This window comes from Drosophila subobscura, chromosome J, assembly GCF_008121235.1.
Source record: "Drosophila subobscura isolate 14011-0131.10 chromosome J, UCBerk_Dsub_1.0, whole genome shotgun sequence".
Classification (NCBI taxonomy): Eukaryota; Metazoa; Arthropoda; class Insecta; order Diptera; family Drosophilidae; genus Drosophila; species Drosophila subobscura.
In genome coordinates, this window is record NC_048532.1 from 10,276,056 (window position 1) to 10,290,508 (window position 14,453).

The window sequence follows — 14,453 nt, forward strand, 5'->3', positions numbered from 1 at the left end:
AACGCACACAAAAATGCCAAAACATCTCGGTATTTTTGTGCGAGAAATGGGATTTTGTTCGTTTGTCAATAACTCCGATAGAGTGCGCCACCAATTTAATATTGGGAATTTTTTGGAAAAAACGTTTTTGTTTTCTGTTTCCGCTTTGAGGCTCGTTCCCATTTGATTCAAATTTTCAATCAACAATTCGAACTTTGCTGTAGATTTCAAATAACTACAAGTGCCTTCTTTGCGTGAGTGACCCCCCTTTTCGAATCAGGTTGCTGACTTTTCGCAGTTTTAGTGATTGACGCCCAAAAACAGTTGTTTAAATATTTGTGGCCATAGAATGTACATAACTTTCTGGAAAAATATATGTATTTAACACCTAAAACATGCTGATTTGCTTTTAGTCTGCATTCCAAAGTAAAATGAACCAGGTTGCTAATCTCTTTATTTTCGCTTTGCTGGCGATGGCGATCGCATCTGCCACGGCCACCGCATCTGCAACCACAACGGAGGAGCCGATGCCGCTGCAACCAGCGAAGCTATCAAAAATCCAATGGATTGATTTGATTCAATTGATTCGAAATAGTAGCAGCGATGGAAAGAAGTTTTACTTTTTCTTCTAGACGTTATTCCAAGTGGAGGTATACTTTTTCTTCTAAACTTTATTTCACGTGGAGTTCACGCAGAATTAAATAGCTAACATTAAATGACTTTATTTTCTAAAATTCGAATCAAATGGCTTTGCTTTCATTTCTGGTCAGTCTTTACCAACAATTCTTGGTATTATTCTTTTATTTCCCATGGAGGGATGACTATATATAAAGCAACAAAAGTGCCTTTAATTTGTCCTCTGAATTTTTCTTTTTTTGCGAACTGTTAGCGCGACTTAGTGCTGACCTTTAGTTGCTCTCAAATTGAATAAATATTTAAATATATGATAAAAAACATCCAAATAATAAGGAAAACATGATCGTTTAATCACCGACCAAGATAGATACAGAAGAAAGCTGAGAAACAAATAAAAAAAAACGTTCTGCGTGCTCCATGCCTGCAGAAGTGTTGCGTTTCTTGAGGCAACATCTTTGGATGTTGCTCCCGAAGCGCAGCTTCCCATTGGTTAATTTAGTTCCAACATATGTATCTCCCCAAACAAAAACAAACCTCGATAAGTTAATATTCAAATGCATATATATTTGACAATCGTTAAAATCAATCATTTAATTGAAAGTCTGTAGCCGTGCGGTGCCTAAGGGAAAGCTCCCTTTATGCGGTCCACGACTTTTGATAACGATTATTCCATCCACCCCAACCGCTTCCATATGGACGCCAGCCGTACCTCCAGTTAGGACGTGCTCCAACCCAACGCCTGTTGCCCCACCAATATTGTCCGGGATACTGTCCGGTGGCCTGCTGTGCGCCAGCTTGATCTGTGGTTTTATCGCCGGAACCCGACTCCTGCACATTTGTCGCGTCTTCGGAGTTGTCTTCAGATGCCACAGCATCATCCGCGTTTTCGGTGCCATTCTCATTGGCGTCTGATGAGGTTTCAGTCCATGTTAGAGAGCCTTGAGCTCCATTGAGACCGCTGCGGCCTCTGCCATACCTGGAACGGTAGTTGGCGGCGCCTGCTAAATCAGAGCTATCACCTGAGAAACCTGAACGCTGAGACCAAGCATTTGAGCCGCGAGATCCAATGCCCCTGCCATAGGTTTCATCTTCCTGCAGTGAGCCTGGCGTCACCTTTTTGACGAGTTTAGACCATGGGTTGGATCCGCCATCTATAGAAGACGAAGCATCATCGATCGTTGGTTGGTTCTGAGTGATCTGAGTCGTGGAGCGCTTGGACCAAGAGTCTCTAGCACCTGAACCGGACCTGCCGGTCATTGAGCCAGAAATTGGAAGCTCATAAGCCTGACCACCATTCAATATTTTCTTGGATGAAGTTGACCAGGAGTAGGATCTTTGGGGCTTGGGTACCTTCAAGGAGTTCGTTGTATAGGTAGTAGTGGTTTTGCTTGTCTTTCCAGTGGACTTTGGAGCAGCCGACGATGATGCGGATGGACTTCCGCTAGATGCAGACTCTTCGAGTATCTCGGGAACACTTGCGGAACCTGAGGAATAAGTCTTTGTAGTTTTGCTGGTGGTTGAGCTTGACTTTCGGTTCTTTTTAGGGATCTTCGAGTAGTTTGAAGTGTATGTTTTTGTTGTTTTGCTAGACGATGAGCTGGATTTTCCACCATTAACAGCAGTGCTGCCCTCAATGGCATCTACAACAGGCTTGCCATTGATTGTTATTGTTGTGACGGTTGTTTTAGTTGTCGAAGACTTTTTCGAGCCTCCGTTACCCTTAGTGGTGCTTGATTTGATGACTTTGACAACAGGCTTCGATGAGGAGCTTGTCTGAGTATTTCCATCGGAAGATGTCGTGACTGTTGTCGTGGTGGAAGAGCTACTTGAGCTACCACCGCTGTTGCTTGTGTTACCATTGACAACAGGGTCAGACGAGGAGCTTGACTTATCCTGTCCATCGTTCGAAGTGGTGGTTGTTGTCGTTGTTGAAGAGGAAGACGACTGATTGGAGTCTCCACCCTCAACGGTGCTGCTGGACTCAGCGGCTTCGACAGCAGGCTCAGACACTACGGTTCCATCGTTGGAGGTTGTGGTTGTTGTCGTTGTTGAAGAGGAAGAGGACTGATTCGAGTCTCCACCCTCAACAGTGCTGACGGACTCAGCGGCTTCGACAATGGGATCGGCAGCTACGGTTCCTTCATCGGAAGTTGTGGTGGTTGTTGATGTTGTTGAAGAGGAAGAGGACTGATTCGAGTCTCCACCCTCAACGGTGCTGCTGGACTCGCTGGCTTCGACAGCAGGCTCAGACACTACGGTTCCATCGTGGGAGGTTGTGGTGGTTGTCGTTGTTGAAGAGGAAGACGACTGATTGGAGTCTCCACCCTCAACGGTGCTGCTGGACTCGCTGGCTTCGACAGCAGGCTCAGACACTACGGTTCCATCGTTGGAGGTTGTGGTTGTTGTCGTTGTTGAAGAGGAAGAGGACTGATTCGAGTCTCCACCCTCAACAGTGCTGACGGACTCAGCGGCTTCGACAATGGGATCGGCAGCTACGGTTCCAGGCTCTGACACTTCCATCGGAAGTTGTGGTGGTTGTTGATGTTGTTGAAGAGGAAGAGGACTGATTCGAGTCTCCACCCTCAACGGTGCTGCTGGACTCGCTGGCTTCGACAGCAGGCTGAGACACTACGGTTCCATCGTTGGAGGTTGTGGTGGTTGTTGTTGTTGAAGAGGGAAGACGACTGATTGGAGTCTCCACCCTCAACGTCGTCGTTGTTGAAGAGGAAGACGACTGATTGGAGTCTCCACCCTCAACGGTGCTGCTGGACTCGCTGGCTTCGACAGCAGGCTCAGACACTACGGTTCCATCGTTGGAGGTTGTGGTTGTTGTCGTTGTTGAAGAGGAAGAGGACTGATTCGAGTCTCCACCCTCAACAGTGCTGACGGACTCAGCGGCTTCGACAATGGGATCGGCAGCTACGGTTCCTTCATCGGAAGTTGTGGTGGTTGTTGATGTTGTTGAAGAGGAAGAGGACTGATTCGAGTCTCCACCCTCAACGGTGCTGCTGGACTCGCTGGCTTCGACAGCAGGCTCAGACACTACGGTTCCATCGTTGGAGGTTGTGGTGGTTGTCGTTGTTGAAGAGGAAGAGGACTGATTCGAGTCTCCACCCTCAACAGTGCTGACGGACTCAGCGGCTTCGACAATGGGATCGGCAGCTACGGTTCCTTCATCGGAAGTTGTGGTGGTTGTTGATGTTGTTGAAGAGGAAGAGGACTGATTCGAGTCTCCACCCTCAACAGTGCTGCTGGACTCGCTGGCTTCGACAGCAGGCACGGACACTACGGTTCCATCGTTGGAGGTTGTGGGGGTTGTTGTTGTTGTTGAAGAGGAAGAGGAAGACGACTGATTGGAGTCTCCACCCTCAACGGTGCTGCTGGACTCGCTGGCTTCGACAGCAGGCACGGACACTACGGTTCCATCGTCGGAGGTTGTGGTGGTTGTCGTTGTTGAAGAGGAAGAGGAAGACGACTGATTGGAGTCTCCACCCTCAACGGTGCTGCTGGACTCGCTGGCTTCGACAGCAGGCACGGACACTACGGTTCCATCGTCGGAGGTTGTGGTGGTTGTTTTGTTGAAGAGGAAGAGGTCTGATTCGAGTCTCCACCCTCAACGGTGCTGCTGGACTCGCTGGCTTCGACAGCAGGCACGGACACTACGGTTCCATCATCGGAAGTTGTGGTGGTTGTTGTTGTTGTTGTTGAAGAGGAAGAGGACTGATTCGAGTCTCCACCCTCAACAGTGCTGCTGGACTCAGCGGCTTCGACAATGGGATCGGCAGCTACGGTTCCTTCATCGGAAGTTGTGGTGGTTGTTGTTGTTGTTGAAGAGGAAGAGGACTGATTCGAGTCTCCACCCTCAACGGTGCTGCTGGACTCGCTGGCTTCGACAGCAGGCTCAGACACTACGGTTCCATCGTTGGAGGTTGTGGTGGTTGTCGTTGTTGAAGAGGAAGACGACTGATTGGAGTCTCCACCCTCAACGGTGCTGCTGGACTCGCTGGCTTCGACAGCAGGCTCAGACACTACGGTTCCATCGTTGGAGGTTGTGGTTGTTGTCGTTGTTGAAGAGGAAGAGGACTGATTCGAGTCTCCACCCTCAACAGTGCTGCTGGACTCGCTGGCTTCGACAGCAGGCACGGACACTACGGTTCCATCATCGGAAGTTGTGGTGGTTGTTGTTGTTGTTGTTGAAGAGGAAAAGGACTGATTCGAGTCTCCACCCTCAACAGTGCTGCTGGACTCAGCGGCTTCGACAATGGGATCGGCAGCTACGGTTCCTTCATCGGAAGTTGTGGTGGTTGTTGTTGTTGTTGAAGAGGAAGAGGACTGATTCGAGTCTCCACCCTCAACGGTGCTGCTGGACTCGCTGGCTTCGACAGCAGGCTCAGACACTACGGTTCCATCGTTGGAGGTTGTGGTGGTTGTCGTTGTTGAAGAGGAAGACGACTGATTGGAGTCTCCACCCTCAACGGTGCTGCTGGACTCGCTGGCTTCGACAGCAGGCTCAGACACTACGGTTCCATCGTTGGAGGTTGTGGTTGTTGTCGTTGTTGAAGAGGAAGAGGACTGATTCGAGTCTCCACCCTCAACAGTGCTGACGGACTCAGCGGCTTCGACAATGAGATCGGCAGCTACGGTTCCTTCATCGGAAGTTGTGGTGGTTGTTGTTGTTGAAGAGGAAGAGGTCTGATTCGAGTCTCCACCCTCAACGGTGCTGCTGGACTCGCTGGCTTCGACAGCAGGCACGGACACTACGGTTCCATCATCGGAAGTTGTGGTGGTTGTTGTTGTTGTTGTTGAAGAGGAAGAGGACTGATTCGAGTCTCCACCCTCAACAGTGCTGCTGGACTCAACGGCTTCGACAATGGGATCGGCAGCTACGGTTCCTTCATCGGAAGTTGTGGTGGTTGTTGTTGTTGTTGAAGAGGAAGAGGACTGATTCGAGTCTCCACCCTCAACGGTGCTGCTGGACTCGCTGGCTTCGACAGCAGGCTCAGACACTACGGTTCCATCGTTGGAGGTTGTGGTGGTTGTCGTTGTTGAAGAGGAAGAGGACTGATTGGAGTCTCCACCCTCAACGGTGCTGCTGGACTCGCTGGCTTCGACAGCAGGCTCAGACACTACGGTTCCATCGTTGGAGGTTGTGGTGGTTGTCGTTGTTGAAGAGGAAGACGACTGATTGGAGTCTCCACCCTCAACGGTGCTGCTGGACTCGCTGGCTTCGACAGCAGGCTCAGACACTACGGTTCCATCGTTGGAGGTTGTGGTTGTTGTCGTTGTTGAAGAGGAAGAGGACTGATTCGAGTCTCCACCCTCAACAGTGCTGCTGGACTCGCTGGCTTCGACAGCAGGCACGGACACTACGGTTCCATCATCGGAAGTTGTGGTGGTTGTTGTTGTTGTTGTTGAAGAGGAAGAGGACTGATTCGAGTCTCCACCCTCAACAGTGCTGCTGGACTCAGCGGCTTCGACAATGGGATCGGCAGCTACGGTTCCTTCATCGGAAGTTGTGGTGGTTGTTGTTGTTGTTGAAGAGGAAGAGGACTGATTCGAGTCTCCACCCTCAACGGTGCTGCTGGACTCGCTGGCTTCGACAGCAGGCTCAGACACTACGGTTCCATCGTTGGAGGTTGTGGTGGTTGTCGTTGTTGAAGAGGAAGACGACTGATTGGAGTCTCCACCCTCAACGGTGCTGCTGGACTCGCTGGCTTCGACAGCAGGCTCAGACACTACGGTTCCATCGTTGGAGGTTGTGGTTGTTGTCGTTGTTGAAGAGGAAGAGGACTGATTCGAGTCTCCACCCTCAACAGTGCTGACGGACTCAGCGGCTTCGACAATGGGATCGGCAGCTACGGTTCCTTCATCGGAAGTTGTGGTGGTTGTTGTTGTTGTTGAAGAGGAAGAGGTCTGATTCGAGTCTCCACCCTCAACGGTGCTGCTGGACTCGCTGGCTTCGACAGCAGGCACGGACACTACGGTTCCATCATCGGAAGTTGTGGTGGTTGTTGTTGTTGTTGTTGAAGAGGAAGAGGACTGATTCGAGTCTCCACCCTCAACAGTGCTGCTGGACTCAACGGCTTCGACAATGGGATCGGCAGCTACGGTTCCTTCATCGGAAGTTGTGGTGGTTGTTGTTGTTGTTGAAGAGGAAGAGGACTGATTCGAGTCTCCACCCTCAACGGTGCTGCTGGACTCGCTGGCTTCGACAGCAGGCTCAGACACTACGGTTCCATCGTTGGAGGTTGTGGTGGTTGTCGTTGTTGAAGAGGAAGAGGACTGATTGGAGTCTCCACCCTCAACGGTGCTGCTGGACTCGCTGGCTTCGACAGCAGGCTCAGACACTACGGTTCCATCGTTGGAGGTTGTGGTGGTTGTCGATGTTGAAGAGGAAGACGACTGATTGGAGTCTCCACCCTCAACGGTGCTGCTGGACTCGCTGGCTTCGACAATAGGATCGGAAGCTACGGTTCCTTCATCGGAAGTTGTGGTGGTTGTTGTTGTTGTTGAAGAGGAAGAGGTCTGATTCGAGTCTCCACCCTCAACGGTGCTGCTGGACTCAGCGGCTTCGACAATGGGATCGGCAGCTACGGTTCCTTCATCGGAAGTTGTGGTGGTTGTTGTTGTTGTTGAAGAGGAAGAGGTCTGATTCGAGTCTCCACCCTCAACGGTGCTGCTGGACTCGCTGGCTTCGACAGCAGGCACGGACACTACGGTTCCATCATCGGAAGTTGTGGTGGTTGTTGTTGTTGTTGTTGAAGAGGAAGAGGACTGATTCGAGTCTCCACCCTCAACAGTGCTGCTGGACTCAACGGCTTCGACAATGGGATCGGCAGCTACGGTTCCTTCATCGGAAGTTGTGGTGGTTGTTGTTGTTGTTGAAGAGGAAGAGGACTGATTCGAGTCTCCACCCTCAACGGTGCTGCTGGACTCGCTGGCTTCGACAGCAGGCTCAGACACTACGGTTCCATCGTCGGAGGTTGTGGTGGTTGTTGTTGTTGAAGAGGAAGAGGACTGATTGGAGTCTCCACCCTCAACGGTGCTGCTGGACTCGCTGGCTTCGACAGCAGGCTCAGACACTACGGTTCCATCGTTGGAGGTTGTGGTGGTTGTCGTTGTTGAAGAGGAAGAAGACTGATTGGAGTCTACACCCTCAACGGTGCTGCTGGACTCGCTGGCTTCGACTGCAGGCACGGACACTACTGTTCCATCATCGGAAGTTGTGGTGGTTGTTGTCGTTGTTGAAGATGAAGAAGAGTGACCGGAGTTTCCGGACACCCCGCTGTAGAGATCCTTCAGTGATCCCAACAGATCTTTTTCATCGTTGGATGTTGTGCTGGTCGTTTCACTTGTTTGACTTGAGCTTGTTCCCAATTGTTGGATAATTTGGGAGCTTTTGTCTTGGTTGGTGATTTGGTTTTTTCCGTTTGCACAATTCACATAGTTTGGGTTGCCCAAAAGTTCTCCGTCGTGAAGAAGAATCAACTTGCCGAACAGTCGATCGAGCAGCCACAGTCGGATATCCTTTCGTATTTCAATGAGAGTTTGTCGAACACTTTCACAACATGGCTGAGCCTTTGCTGCCGGTGCACCCACTGCGGTAGCGGTGGCGATTGGTGGGGATTGGGTCGCCGCGAGGGACAGCAGAGCGGCGAGAACCGCGACGAATATTAAGCGCATGGTCGGTCGTCTGGGAGACCAAGATTCAGATCAACTAGATCTGTTGGCCGAATTCGAGGCTCCAGAGTCTTTTATACCTTAGCGATCAGCGTTCCCATTATATTTTCGGCTATTTGCGTAGATGCTTTTGTTGGGCTTGCAAAAATTTCAATTGTTGAACCACATTTGGTACTTCTATTGTTGCCCAGAAAAAAAACACTGAATAAACTGTCTGAACTAACCCATGGGATGAAATTCAAAAGCTTCTTAAACAAATTAATGAAACAACTGTGCAAAATATTTGCTCATAGCTTGGATGAAACAATTGTTAGATCTTTGACTCGACGCAGAAAGCTCGCTCGTGGCAGGGCCAATACGTCAGAGCTCCTGGAGCTGATTGCCTAACAAATGTCACTCTTTGGCAAAGGCAAATATTAAAAATATCCCCAAAAACTCAGTTACAATACAGCAGGCGAAATAGTTCTTATTGTGTTTATTTATTCATACGGTTTTAGCATTAGGTGTTGGTGTAACAGATTAAATTTGTAAATGTGCAGCACTGGGCTGTCCTACTGCCCGCTTAGTATTCATCTTTCTCAAAGGGATGGTGGGGATGTCCATAAACGCTGAAAGATATTATAGAAAATTTGAATTAAAAGATGATTTTGGTTGGCAGCTTGCAAAGGTAAAAACAGCTTAGGGATTACGTGGCAACTATTTTCAGGCGGTAAAATGAGTAAAAAATAAAAAAAAGAACATCAAATAAAAGCAACTTAAATATCAAGCGGGGTAAACAGAAAAATTAACTAAGGGGAAAAGGAGAAGGCACTGAACTGAATTGAGAAATAAACATACGCATACACCAGTTATTTGTTTACAAAGATTTTTCCCTTGACTGTAGTTGGTTGTGACTCTTGCTTAAGCATTTGGTTTCTTAGTAAATATTTTTGTTGATGTTCGGTTTCATTTCGCTTAAAACTCATCGTGAAATGGATAGTACTTGTGACCACCAGCCCTCACTAAATAAATATAAACAATAAATGGAATCAAAATAAGGAAATTCAATTTGTGTGCGAGTGTTTGGAGTGAAAATTAAATTCTGTTTTTGTGTTTATGCCGCTTGCCGGCAAGTGTCAGTTGGACAGACGCATGGCTCTGCCCTTACTCCATTTACAAGTTTAAAATTGCACTTTGTAAAAACAAAATCCTTTAAATACTCACTTGAGCAAAGGCACCAGACGACCATTGCAATCGAAGCTCTCAATAACTTCGATCTCTTCGGGTGTCAACACGAAATCAAACACTTGGAAGTTCGATTCAATGCGCTCCTTGGTCACGGACTTGGGAATAACAATGTTGGCGCGCTGCACCTGATAGCGGATGAGAATCTGTCCAGGTGTCTTGTTCTTCTTGGCGGCAATTTCCTTAATCTAACAAAGAAATAAATAATTAATGATTTATTGGCAACAAATCCTGTGGTACCTACCTTAGGCTCCTCGAGGATCACCGGATCGCCAGCCTTGGCCCAGGGACGGTTGGGCGAGCCCAGGGGACTGTAGGCAGTCACCGTAACATTGCGCGACTTGCAGAAATCAATGAGCTTCTTCTGTGTCAGATACGGATGGCACTCGATTTGGTTGGTTGCCGGTGGGATCTTGGCCACATCCAGCACGCGCTGCAGCTGATTCTTGTTGAAATTGGAGACGCCAATCGACTTGACGAGGCCATCCTCCACCAGCTTCTCCATGGCCTTCCACGTATCCACATAGTCGACCGGCGAGAACAAGGTCTTGCCATCCTTGTCGGCTGGGAAGAGATCGCAGCCCTCCTTGTAGCCCATTGGCCAGTGGATCAAGTACAAGTCGATGTATTTCAATTTCAGTGCTTCCAATGTGGCCTCACAGGCGCCGCGGACCAAGTCCGGGCGGTGGAAGGTGTTCCACAGCTTGCTGGTAATGAACAGGTCCTCGCTGCAAGCAGGATATTTATTTTGATATGCTCAACCAGGGAACTCCATTGTGTACTTACCGCTTGACAACACCCTCCTTGACCTTAGCTTCGATGCCAGCACCGACCTCATCCTCGTTTTGGTAGACGTGAGCACAGTCAATGTGCCGATAGCCAGCATCAATGGCCACTTTCACAGCTTCGGTCACCTGACCTTTGGGGCTCTGAAATGGGTAACAAGTTGGCATTATTCCGACAATTCTTATTTGAATTGTTGTAATAGTATTTTGCTAATTGCTCGTGCACGTCTCCCATCACTTTTTGTATATAATTTGCAATATCATCTCAATAAGAATGGAAGGTCTTTGTAAGTACAAACAATATCGCGACGTTCTTCTGCTCGTTTGTGGTGAAATTAAAGTTCTAGAACCTGGCTGGAATTTCGCCATATGTTGCTGGGCAAACTCTCAGCATTAAGGATCGAGATTTTTCCTATGCCACTTGACGTCACTTATCAGCATAAGATTGCTCCCCTCCCCCCAAACTTAAGTAATTGTTGCTCAATTAATTGGGGGTAGACAGAGAGCATTCTTATAAGTTTAATTTATGTCTTGAACTATTTACATACCCAAGATAGTCGCTAAACATGATAAGAGCAGAGCCTACGTAGACTCATAGGAATACCCTTATAATACCCTTGCTAAAATATAGTTATAATCGCGTCAACGCATCGTCATCTATCAGTAATCAATAGTCTGAACAGCGCCCCCTTTTTATACCCTAACAGAGGGTAGCTTTAATTCGTTGGACAAGACATTATCAATCAGGAAAGCCTCTCTACTCGAGATAAGAATGTTTATCAACCTCTGTACCGGGCCCACCTCCCAATGTTTGTAGACTGAAGATGTGTTCCACACCAAAACCAATGTACATATGTGCCGTGTGGAGTGATGTGGCAGAATATTTTTTAAAGTTTCCACTGTCTTTAAAGGGACAAAGGGTCACCTTGACAGAAGAACACTAAAAAAGTGTATAAAACTAAAAGAGGATGAGTGCAGTCCAGCGCTGATATAAAATCGATTTGCTGACATTAAATGTATGTACTTAATGTGTAAATATGTACTCTGTACATTTTTAAATATCTAAATCCGCATAGCAATGGAAAATGTCTCAATTGTTGTGGAGAATTAGCTGATTATAGCTTAATATTCGTAGCGACAAGTTGCCAGATTCTGTGCACTCAAACTGAAAACAATCTAAATATGTACTTATATGTATGAACATACATATTTATGTACATACATACAATAACCGGCTAAAACAAAACCGGCAAAAACTATCAGCAGTGCGACGCGTGTTGCGTTTTTTTCCATTTTCTATCAGAACCAAATTGGAATTCCAATAAGAAAAAAGGGAAGTCGTGGGCAGCGGAAAACTACGCGATTAAAAGAGGAGACACATCTATTGTACATGTACTTGTGCACATATACGAATAAATATGCACACACATATGTGTGTATGCCTGTGTAGTTTGATTTGTGCAGTTATTATTACAGTTTACAGTTTACTTACGCCCCAGGTGCCCAGGCCGAGAATTGGGATCTCGCGGCCATTGTTGAATTTCACATTTGGTACTTTGGATGCCATGCTGCTGGATGTTAGCTCTGCTTGGTTACTTTTTCAAGGATTAAATAATAATAATACGTTTGTTTTGTTTGCCACCGCTTAAAAAACTGAACTTACAGCACAGCTGTTTGGCTATTTATACGCGCCCGGCCCGACCAGGGCTGCACAGCAACCGCACAGCTGTGATCGCAGCCGTTAGGTTTGAACGCTTTTCACTGTACGTACTTTGGTCTGCGGTGTTTTGCAATAGCAGGCATTCATGGATGGTTACTCTTAGGCTCTTGAGAGCCCGATAGCCACACAATTGTAACTTAATCATAATAAAAACAACTGGAGATTCCGATTTCCCTAACACCACGAGTGTTTTTTAGTTAAATTTCAAATGAATTTAGATTAAATTCTCATGGAAGATATGCCCAACTATAAAAATTTACCCCACAGCTGTGTGGTGGATATCAATTACACTTACCATCCAAGTTCCAAGTCCAATCAGAGGCATTTCTTTGCCGTCCGCCAAAATTGCTTTGGGTACTTTGGCGAGTTTCGATTGGCACCTTATAAAATAAAGTTTAAATACTCTTTGCCATGGTCTTCTGGCTGCATATATTACCACATAAAACGCTCAGCCTTGCCGTAATTCCGGATAAATGGTTGCACCATTGGCCCAGCCAGGCGCAAACCCAACTTGGTTGGGAATAAACGGAGCATCGTTAGTCGATCCATCCACATAAATATATTACTTAGAAATGTGAGGAGAAATTCGAATAAAGTCCCAATGGTTCCTTTGCCTCAAACTAACTACAAAATGGTACATAAAGCTACATGGATCGGGAGAGAATTGTCAATAAAAACTTTGACCTTTGGTCAATAAGTTCCACTTATCGCAGCCGCTACCCAGCACTGTTCATTATTCATTTTGCAGCACCAAAACCTGCGGAAAATTGGAAAAAACCAGTAAAATAATAAGAGCGAATCCTTAGAACTAATCAAACTTCTAAAAAATTGATTCCTTCCAGCTCAAAGCATTCAACAGACAAATGGCCCGGCCCGGTACATGTCGATGGGCTCGAGGAGGGGACTTGCAACCTGCTCACAGCCCTTGCTTACTGAACGAGGACTTGTCGATCTGGTAAGTCAACGCCCCGATTATTGCGTCTCGACAGCGACTTGCCCGTCACCTGTAGAGCCTTCCGAGGGCTGTGTCGACGTCAATTTCTACAAGACCAGCCTCCTTGTGGTCTGATCAGGAGTGATTGGTGTAAAAGCCGCTTTCCCCTCTCACAAATGTTTCATTAAATTGCAGCGCCAGGTGCAGTTCCTTGCTATTTTATTTCTACAAAAGCATCTTCATTGCCGCCAATTGGCTTATTCTTACTGTGCCGCAACATTCAACATCTTCATCACCTCCTCCTTGTACTTGGCCAAGTTGTACTCGTTCTCGCCCTCGTTTATCAGTTGCTCCACGCACTGCGCATAGCTGGCACTGGGTGCCTTTTTCGGTGCACCCTCCGCTGCATTCCAATTGAGGATGGCCTCTGTGGAACGCTTGGCCTGGTTGCGCTCAAACAGATACAACTCCATGTCGGCCTCCGACTTGGTGGCCTCCCAGGGCTCTGTGACGAAGGACTCGTGGTAGCAGGCCGTCAACAGATACAGCGCGTAGTCGTAGTTCTGCTTGCGCAGCGGACAGCGATCGGTCACGAATGTGAGCACATCCGTCTCCTTGTTGTAGCGTTCGCCCACGAGACGCAGGAACTTGTCCCTCGCGTGGTTGTCAAACTTCAGGTCGGAGAGCTTTAGGGAGACGGTGACGCGACGTGCCTCGGGATTGCGCACCGTGGGCAGACTCTGACAGTAGTCTGTGGTGATGACTTCTACGGGAAAGTGAGGCTTCCACTTGGCCTCGGTCTCCAGACCCTTCGGCCAGGGCGTGCAGAACTTCTTGATGGCCTCGCACTGCTGCCGAATCGCAGGTGGCGTCAAATGCAGAAAATTGGGAATTTTCATCAGCTCCGCGTTGGCAAACTTGGAGGGCGCCGCTGCACCGCGCTCCGTGAAGCCCTGCCGCAGTGGCAACGGCACACTGGCTGGGTGAAAGGAACGTGGACCCGGCCAGGCCGCCGTCCAGTCCTGATCGACTGCCATGCGTGTTGTCCGCGGTGGCGTAACATCATCCCGTCTGATGTCCCGCCTCCTCTGGAATTGCTGCTTAACTGGGCGCAGATTCAGCACACGGAACTCTACAAAAAGGTATGTGAAAAACAGTGACTATAACAATCATATTTGATTTGTTTACCCTCATCGTCCTCCACTTCTGGCTGCTGCTGCTGCTGTTGCTGGCTGCCATTGCTAAAAAGACGCACACTGCTCTGCGTCGCGTGTGTGGTTCGTAGGCTGCGCTCCAACAAACGAGTCAAACTGGCCGCCATTGTTTTTAGCTTTTGTTTAGTTATAAAACCAGGTTTTCGTTAAACAAATTAATCAATTGCGGCTTTTACGTAAACACCATGCGACTGCCATTCGCAGGGGCTAGCAGACAAACAGCTGTTTAAATTTTGGTATTTTTTGTACAGTATGTAAGCGAATTTGCCCTGTTTTAATTG

The 14,453-nt window shown here is 47.9% G+C and overlaps 3 protein-coding genes across 6 annotated transcripts; all 3 read right to left on the reverse strand.

Annotated features, from left to right (window-relative positions):
• Positions 1–1,158: 1,158 nt before the first annotated feature.
• LOC117893229 (mucin-22) lies at positions 1,159–8,333 on the reverse strand. The gene is given in 3 exon segments (XM_034799765.1): positions 1,159–3,120; positions 3,122–4,191; positions 4,194–8,333. Coding segments are annotated over 3 exon segments (7,044 nt in total). The 5' UTR covers positions 8,299–8,333; the 3' UTR covers positions 1,159–1,251.
• Positions 8,334–8,755: 422 nt separating this feature from the next.
• On the reverse strand, positions 8,756–12,525 carry LOC117893247 (aldo-keto reductase family 1 member B1). Of its 4 annotated transcripts, none has more exons than XR_004648794.1 (7): positions 12,461–12,525; positions 12,320–12,404; positions 10,306–10,448; positions 9,764–10,247; positions 9,499–9,707; positions 9,139–9,296; positions 8,814–8,903 (listed from the first exon to the last, which is right to left on the reverse strand). XR_004648794.1 is itself a non-coding variant. In XM_034799810.1 (6 exons), the coding sequence occupies exons 1-6, from the start codon at positions 12,508–12,510 to the stop codon at positions 8,858–8,860; spliced, it is 1,017 nt and encodes a 338-aa protein (XP_034655701.1). In that variant the 5' UTR covers positions 12,511–12,525; the 3' UTR covers positions 8,756–8,857. The 4 variants fall into 4 exon arrangements, 2 of the variants coding, with proteins under 2 accessions (XP_034655701.1, XP_034655702.1); XR_004648793.1 differs by having other exon boundaries at positions 9,133–9,296; XM_034799810.1 differs by lacking the exon at positions 9,139–9,296 and having other exon boundaries at positions 8,756–8,903.
• A 619-nt stretch (positions 12,526–13,144) lies between these two features.
• LOC117893251 (28S ribosomal protein S35, mitochondrial) lies at positions 13,145–14,387 on the reverse strand. The gene is made up of 2 exons (XM_034799817.1): positions 14,147–14,387; positions 13,145–14,090 (listed from the first exon to the last, which is right to left on the reverse strand). The coding sequence occupies exons 1-2, from the start codon at positions 14,277–14,279 to the stop codon at positions 13,222–13,224; spliced, it is 1,002 nt and encodes a 333-aa protein (XP_034655708.1). The 5' UTR covers positions 14,280–14,387; the 3' UTR covers positions 13,145–13,221.
• Between the last annotated feature and the right edge of the window lie 66 nt (positions 14,388–14,453).

Coding starts and splice junctions, on each gene's coding strand:
- LOC117893247 (XM_034799810.1), bottom strand. CDS start 12,510: ATGGTGCAACCATTTATCCGGAATTACGGCAAGGCTGAGCGTTTTATG. Junction 10,449..12,319: donor TTGGACTTGGAACTTGGATG/GTAAGTGTAATT, acceptor TACCCATTTCAG/AGCCCCAAAGGTCAGGTGAC. Junction 8,904..9,498: donor CGTCTGGTGCCTTTGCTCAA/GTGAGTATTTAA, acceptor AATATCTTTCAG/CGTTTATGGACATCCCCACC.
- LOC117893251 (XM_034799817.1), bottom strand. CDS start 14,279: ATGGCGGCCAGTTTGACTCGTTTGTTGGAGCGCAGCCTACGAACCACA. Junction 14,091..14,146: donor AGAAGTGGAGGACGATGAGG/GTAAACAAATCA, acceptor ACCTTTTTGTAG/AGTTCCGTGTGCTGAATCTG.